Here is a 7,435-nt window from a genome sequence, read left to right on the forward strand (position 1 = left end):
TTAATTCTGTATCTTGTCCTTCTCTGTGACTTTGGTCCCTGGGTGTACAGCCTCCAGGATATCTGCAAATTGAGTTCATTGCCCCCAGCCTCCCAGGTCTACCCTCTCGGAGTTTTAACGTGGACTTCTATATCCAGTTGGGTTCCCCAGTGGGGAGCTGGGAGATGCTTCTGGAGTGATACATGAACTTCGGTGCCAGTTCTATAAATTGGTCTCTTTTTATGACGTGTGCCATTTTCTGTAGGAATGTTGCTTGCAAAACGAGTTTCGCCTTGGAGGAAAGGCGGAAAGATAAACAAGCCTGCAACGCCAAAACACTGGCAGTCTTTCTCCTCCTTCCAGCTCTCTTAAAGCAGCCGGGCTGTATTTCCAGGATTAGACTCGGGCTTGTAAGAGGGACTCTGGTTGGCTTTTTTTTTTTTTTTCCCCAAGCAAATGCAAATTAGAGAAAAATAATTTTCTTTCAACGATATGCAATGTATTAGTCACTTGTTATCGTGCTTCGAGGCAGGCCTCATTTGCGCGTCTGCCAGCTCGCTCACATCTGCTCGGCGCTGTTCGGGGCATTTTAACCTTGGCGGTGTCGTGTCTAGTCCCACGGATCAAGGAGGAGTAATTAAGCTCTGAACAGCTACAAAAATTCATGGGCCCCCATCTATACCGTAGTTGTTCCGCAGCTTTGTTTGGGGTGTTCCGAGTTCCAAGATTGAGTAGCAGACACAGGGTTTCTTTTGTTCCTCGTCAAGAAAGTGGGAGCCCCTCTCCTCCTCTGACCCTCACCCCCAGCCCTCCCAGAACTCCCAGACAGCACACACACCCAGCCAAGGAACCTGGGTGCAGATCACAGGACCCCGTGTGTTATGCATCTTTTATGCGTAAAAAGTTCCTTTGTGCCTCCCGTGTACACCCGATAGCCGATGTTAATAGGCTTACGGTATAGCTTGTTCCGTTGCGGGGGTGGGAGGTGGGGGGCATGAAGTGCGTTTTATTCCTACAAAATCCTGGTGGAGATAGCAGTGCATGGACACCCCCTCTGCAGTTTTGATATGGATGGTTTATTCTGGATTTGCCCCCAGGCTGTGCAGACTCCCAAGTGGCAACCCCGCTCTGTCCGGATTAGCCTCAAGGGGGTGTGGGTTTTTTGGGGGGCGGGGGGGGGAGTAAGGGTGATTAGTTGCATTCCATCTAGGTTTTCCTGTCCTGGGCTGCCTCCTGTTGAGGGACACCAGCCTCCAAATGGGCCCTCTCTCGCCCACGTGGTGGTGTGTGGCACCACCGTGAAAGAAAGTGAAAGGAACAAAAACCTGAGGCGGTGGCTTGCATTGGTGTCAGGGGAGAAGGGGAAGTGTCCCATGTTGGTCCAACAGACGACCCCGGTTTGGCAGCCACTCTCCCCGTGGATCCTTGCAGGGGCCTCCCCTCCCTGAATCCCTCCCCACTTTACAGTTGGCTGCACTTGGCTTGCTGCGGGGCGGGGGGGGGGGGGGGGGGCCCCCTGGGGGAAAAAAACCCCCCCCTACCCGGGGGGAGCCCACGGTGGTGGCCAGGAGGGGTCTGCGTGCGGGCACCCAAAGTTCCTTTTTGTCAGATTCAGCGGCGGGGGCTCGGGAAGGGGGAACCCCAGAGGAGCGCGCGGGCCACAGGGCCCGAGGGGTTAACTGGGGTCGGGAGACTAGGGATTGCGGAGGGAGGGAGGTCGGGCCGCCTCCCGGAGAGAGCCCGAGTTCCTGGAAGGCCGGGCGGGGGCGCGTCGCGAGGGTGTGGGCGTGTGCCGTGGCGCGGCCCCGCGGGGGACCTCGGTGTGGGGGAGCCGCGAGGAGGGGCGGGCGAGCCCGGAGCGGCACGGGTGTGTGTGGTGGGAGAGAAAATCCCTTTGTTGCCGACCGATCGCGCTCGGGGCTGAGGCGGGGGAGGGGGCGCCCTTCCTCCGCTCGCCCTCACCGCGGCCGCCTAGGGCCAAGTTCACCCCCCGACCGACCCGAGTGGCTCTCTGCTCTGACCCAGGTGCCCTGGGAGGAGGCAGGGAAGGTTCTGGTTGCTCGAAAGGTCAGGGCCCCGCGAGTTTCCCATCCTCCTCGCTCCCTCTCCCCTCCTGCCCCGCAGCTCAGTCTGTTACTAATGCAAAACTTGGGGTGTGGGTGGGGACGCCCCCGGAGGCAATGGCCCCGGCTTGGAGTGTGCCAAGAGACAGCTGGAGTGTGCCAAGAGACAGCGGCTGGGCAGGCTGGATCACTCTTCCCCAACCGCCCCCCCCCAACACCCTTGGAGGGCTGGTAGACCAAGCCAGCCACCAACCTCAGCCACACCCCTGGAAGCCTATGGCCCTGTCCCGTTGGGGGGCAGTCTTGGGGTCCACTTCGCCCTGTGCCCTGCAGCTACACACCCCGGGGGAAGCAGCCCAGGAGGGCCCTCCCCCAACCGTGCACATCCGGGAGAGCGTTTTCCTGGCATCTTCTACCCCCACGCAGCTCCCCTTCCCCCCCATCCTAAAATAGGAACTTCTTCACCCCTCCCTTCCTTGACACCGGGAGAGAAGTGCTGCTGTGCGACTCAGTCTGCTCTTGGGGCAGCCCCGGGAAGGGCTCCTGCCGGCTTCGCTTTGGGCTTTGATGAAATCCACGCAGCTCTGCTGAAGGTCACTCCTCCCTGGCCTGTCCCCCTCTGTGTCCCTGCCTCAGCCTTCCCACTGCCACACAAAAGCTATGCGGCGACCTGGGGTTGTCACACAACATGCTTGGTGGAGTCAGATGCTGTTTAATGGGGTTCAGCGTGGCGGGTACTAGCAAAACTAAAGTCCGTAGTGCAGTTTAATCCTCTGGAAAACGCGGTGCCAAGTATTTACAGATGAGGGGACCAAGGTTGACGAGGTTCGGCCACCTGCCCGGAGACACGCTGTGGATGAGGGTGGGAGCTGGGAGGCTGTGGTGGTGACCATGTTCACGCCAGCTCTGCAGTGAGGGAGGCCCCTTCCCCAGCACGCCCTGCGCGCAGACTGTCTGGTCTCCCCGATGGCAGCTCAGCCTTCTGAGCCAGAAGCTCCCCCCGCCCCCACACCTGCCCAGGCCTTCTTGGCTGCGGACTGGATAACCGCCTGATGGGGGCGCAAGGGGCGCCAGGTCAGAGAGACCCTAGGAAGGGGCACCATTCGTGCTTGCGTGGCGTGTGGGAGTTGGGATGGTTCGATGGTGGTGCTTTCCATTTTGTCGGTGAACTTGACAAGTGTGATGTGCAGACTTGAACTGAGCACCACCTCAAGGGCAGAGGCAGTAAAAGTGGCCTGGTGCCAGGAGGAGCCCAGTGGAGAGAAAGGAGGGGTGCCAAGCGTGGTCTGGTGCTGCCTCCCCTCCCCTGGCTCATCCCAGCCTCTCAGTCACTGCCGCTTCCCTTTTCAACCTGCTATTTGTTGTCGGCCAGGGTAGATCGCCTTTAAAAGAAAAACCAGACAGCTCTCTCCTTTGCCTCAGTGCACAATGGTGTCCTCGTGGAATGGTGGTGGCGGGTGCTGCTCAGGGGCCTGTGTGCCCCTCCTGTCCTGTCAGAGGCTTGGCAGTGCCTCTTCTCAAGGATGACAGCTCCTAATTTTGGTCCCTCTGACCTCTATCTGCCAGTCAGGCCCTTTCGCCGGTGTCCAAGCCAAGCCTAGTACTCTAAGCATAACCCTTGGCTTCCAGAGCAGATAACTGCCCACGTCCGTTGAGGGAGACCCAAGCTCTCTTATGCTTTCAGTTACTGCCAGTCCGAGAGCCAGAGTCTACTCTGGGGGCCGGGGGTGGGTGCATTTTGTAAGCCAGGTCTCTCCCCAGAACTGGGTGTTCCAGAGGGCAACCGCTCCAATTCCTGGTCTGTTCTTTAGAGACCAGACACTCCTCAGTCTCCCCGTCTGACCTCTTCTCTCAGCCACCTTCCCCTTCCCTCCATCCCTGTCCTGCCTCCTTGGTTGGCCCCCTTCTCTCCACTACTGGAAAAAGGGTTAAAACCCCGTAGCCAGGATGTAGCTTAGCAGCTCACATGGAAACAGGTTGGTGCTTGTAAAGTGCTTTTCTTGAGTGACTTCACACATCTTGGCACTTCTAGCCTGCATGTGGAAGAGCGGGGCGGGGAGGGGAGGTTGGTGCACGCGGAAAATAAGGGCAAACAAGCCTCTCGTAGCGGCAAAGTGCCTGTTCTGTTTGTCATCTAAATCACATTATTTGTCCTCTCCACCGCGGCCCCAGGGTCAGCGAAGTCAGTTTTGAAGCACTTTCTCTTAGAGTTAAAAAAAAAAAAAAAGGACCCCAACTATTTCAACAGCCCCTTTTAGAAGTAGAGTGGGATGAGCATCTCTGTATCTCCGCCTCTCAGTCTCTTTGTGTTTCTCACCCCAGTGTCCCCTTAGCTCCACATCCCTGAGGGGGGGCGGCGCGGGGGGGCAGGTCCTCGGGGCCTCCTGGCAGAGTGCCTCTGCTGCCGCCCAGGATGTTCCTGCTGGGGGTTCCTCCCGGGCATCCGGCCTCCTCCCGAGCAGGCCGTCACCCTGGAGAAGGGCCTCCTGCCAGGCAGGGCCATGGCTCACTGGCCCTTCCCGCTCAGCTCCCATCTTTGGCCAGGAACCTGAAGAGTTAAAAGTCTTTAGCTTGTTGCAATGAAATTATGGCTGGCGGTGGCGCCGCTGTTTGTTCAACAGACCTCCACTTTTAAACAGTTCACAAAAAGTTCATGGGGCAGCTAAAGATTGTGTGTGTGTGTGTGTGCGTGTGTGTGTGTGTGTGTGTGTGTGTGTAGTCAGCAGGATCCAACAATGTACCTCCTCCCTTGTTTCTTCGTGTACAGCCTCCTCCCTCTGCCCCCTCCCCAACACTCCATCTGACCCCCGCGCATGCCAAGCCACTTCATTCTGATGCTGGGTGTCATCTAAGTGTGTGGCGTTAATGTTGAAAAGTCCACAGGAAGGGCCCTGGAGAGGTGGGGGGGGGGTGGGGAGAGCTTTGAAAGCACCCAGTGCTCCCAGATACCCCTACATCACATTCCCCTTTCCCCCAAGTCCAGGCTGCCCCTTCTCAAGAAAAGCCCTTTTTGCAAAGTAGGATGATGGAGGCCGCACCCTTCCTGTTTCTTAGGTGCTCACAGGTCCTTGTCACAAGGCCGCTACTAAAGGAGGTGGGGAGGTGGCAGCTTGTTGAAGGGGAGGCCACTTTGGGGACGGCAGAAGCTTGAGGTCTCAGAGGCACACACACACACTTTTTCCTTCCCTCATCCTTTTCTTAGGGGTTTGATTGAGTGACCGTTTCTGCTCCCGGTGTGATTTCTGCATTTCCTCATGGCGCGCAGCGCGGGAATGGCCTGGTGCGGTGGGTCCCCAGTCCCACGGCCGAAGCTGATGACCAGGTCGCCTGCACCAATGAATGTTGCCCCACCTTCCACGTCAGGCCACCCAGAATGTCTTCCCTTTGTTAGAAGGGGCGGCAGGGGTTAGGGAAGGGACAGTCCCTTGAATGTGCCTTGTGGTTGTCCCTTGCTAGTGGTGGCCTCCCCCCGCCCAACTCAATTCGTAGGTTTGGAAGAAGAGAAGCCCGTGAGCCCCCACGGAACCTTCTTCAAGACCCCAATTGGTCTTTGCGGGGCACCACGGCTAGCCCATTGGAAAGAGGAGGAGGCGCTTCCTGGAGAAGGCGCTCCCTCGGAATCGCACCAGGCCTGCTGCAACTGCAGATTTCTGCCTCCTCCTCCTCCTCCTCCTCCTCCTCCAGCAGCTTCATTGTTGGGCTCTAACTCCGCGCCGCGTGTCTGTGTGTGTGGCTCTTGATTAACAGACGGTGTTCTATGTATAGGGGCCGACGGGGATACTGGTGGACAAAAGGCCTAGTTAGGACAAAGAACTGCAGAAGGATAGACCAGCCTGGCTTTGGGATTCAGGTGCTCCCCCACCCCCACCCTCAGTTACTCCCAGAAAGAGTCCCCGGACCTGGTGCCTCCAGCCCCACCGACCTGGCAGTCTGCTCCTTGTGCTCAAGTGTAAAAGCAAGCATTTGCATATTTTTCCCTGCTAACAAAGGAAATGTGTCGACTTAGGGAACATTTGGGCTTTCGGAAACTGTGTGGGTGGGTGTGTGAGGGAGGAGAAAGAAAAGTTCCCCCGACGATCTGCACACCACTGATTTCACACTCTGCCTTGCGTCCCGTGTAAAGAGAGCCCAGCCCTGCCCGGCCCAGGGAAATGACAACGTGTTTGTGCGCGGGGAATTGCCCAGGGCCATCGGTCCCAGGCATTAAAGGCTCCCCTACTTATTAACCCAGCATTTAACAGCAGGATATGGGCTGAAGCGCAGTCAAAAGAAACGGCTCAACCTCCAAAGAGCAATTAAAATCCTGCACGAGGATAAATCACGCGCCGTGATAATCCTGTTAATAAAATGCAGCTTGTCCTGACCCTTCACTCATGCAGCAAACTAGAATGTGATGTGGGTGGGGGTGGTGGGCAGAGAAGGTAAGGAAGGGCGGGGAGAGGTGCTCTCCCCTCCTCTGTCCCCGGCAGCCTCCCCCTCCCCGTAGGTGGAGAATGGGTGGCTTTTGCCCGCTCCCAGCGTGCCAGTGGCTCGGAGCCCAGCAGCCTGGGCTGCTGAGACTTCTGCACTCACTAATGATTTCTTGTCCCCAGCGAGCAGGCGTCATGGAATTACTCAACCGCCTCCCTCTGCAGCTCCCAGGCCAAACCACCCGGGGTTCGGTGCCTCATCTGATCGCGGGCTGGGTGGGGTGGCTCACCAGCCCACCGACTCTTTGTAACCCTCCATCTGTTAAGAAGCCCACACCACAGCCCCGGGGACACCTGGTAGTTTGGGTTGCCACACCGGATTCTTGTGCCTTCCACCAGCCCTGGTCCTCTTAGACCCCAGAAGAATCAGCGCGTGGCTCCCCAAGATTGCAGCACCGTACGCTGCCAAGTGTGTTCCCCAAAGGCTGAGAAAGGAGAGGGCAGGCAGGGGTGGCCGGGGGTGGTGGTGATGTGTGCGGTTACTTCGGATGGTGCATGGTGTGGCATGTGGCCCTTTGACCCCCCCCACCTCCCCGCCCGCTGGGAAGTTGCGGGCCACCCCTGTACACTTCGGGTCAGGTGTGTTCCCTCACTCCTGGACATGGAGCACAACCTGCCTTCCGGACTCTGCATTCTGTATGCATTGCCTAGAAAGAGGGCCTCTCTGATTCCCTGTTTGGCTCTTCTTTATTCAACCTCCTGGGATTTTTTTTTTTTTTTTTTTTTTTAAACAGACTAGACGCTTGAAGAAAAGCTGCCATCCAAGAAGACGACATGCTTTCAGCAACCCCCCTGTATGGGAACGTTCACAGCTGGATGAACAGCGAGAGGGTCCGCATGTGTGGGATCAACGAAGACAGGTGAATGTGCCTGTCTGGCTGAGGCCTGGGGAGCGAAGGGTGGGTGCTGACCCCCCGCTCCCCC

General features: G+C 57.7%; 1 protein-coding gene across 3 annotated transcripts in view; it reads left to right on the forward strand.

Annotated features, from left to right (window-relative positions):
- Window positions 1–7,435, forward strand: part of BCOR (BCL6 corepressor) — a 43,129-nt gene that overhangs the window by 10,962 nt on the left and 24,732 nt on the right. For all 3 annotated transcript variants that reach the window (XM_044911746.1, XM_044911747.1, XM_044911748.1), the window contains exon 2: window positions 7,246–7,371. In XM_044911746.1, coding sequence (XP_044767681.1) covers window positions 7,286–7,371 — 86 coding nt within the window. In that variant the 5' untranslated portion in view covers window positions 7,246–7,285. The remainder of the gene's footprint in view (window positions 1–7,245; window positions 7,372–7,435) is intronic.

Source organism: Neomonachus schauinslandi, chromosome X (genome assembly GCF_002201575.2).
Source record: "Neomonachus schauinslandi chromosome X, ASM220157v2, whole genome shotgun sequence".
Classification (NCBI taxonomy): Eukaryota; Metazoa; Chordata; class Mammalia; order Carnivora; family Phocidae; genus Neomonachus; species Neomonachus schauinslandi.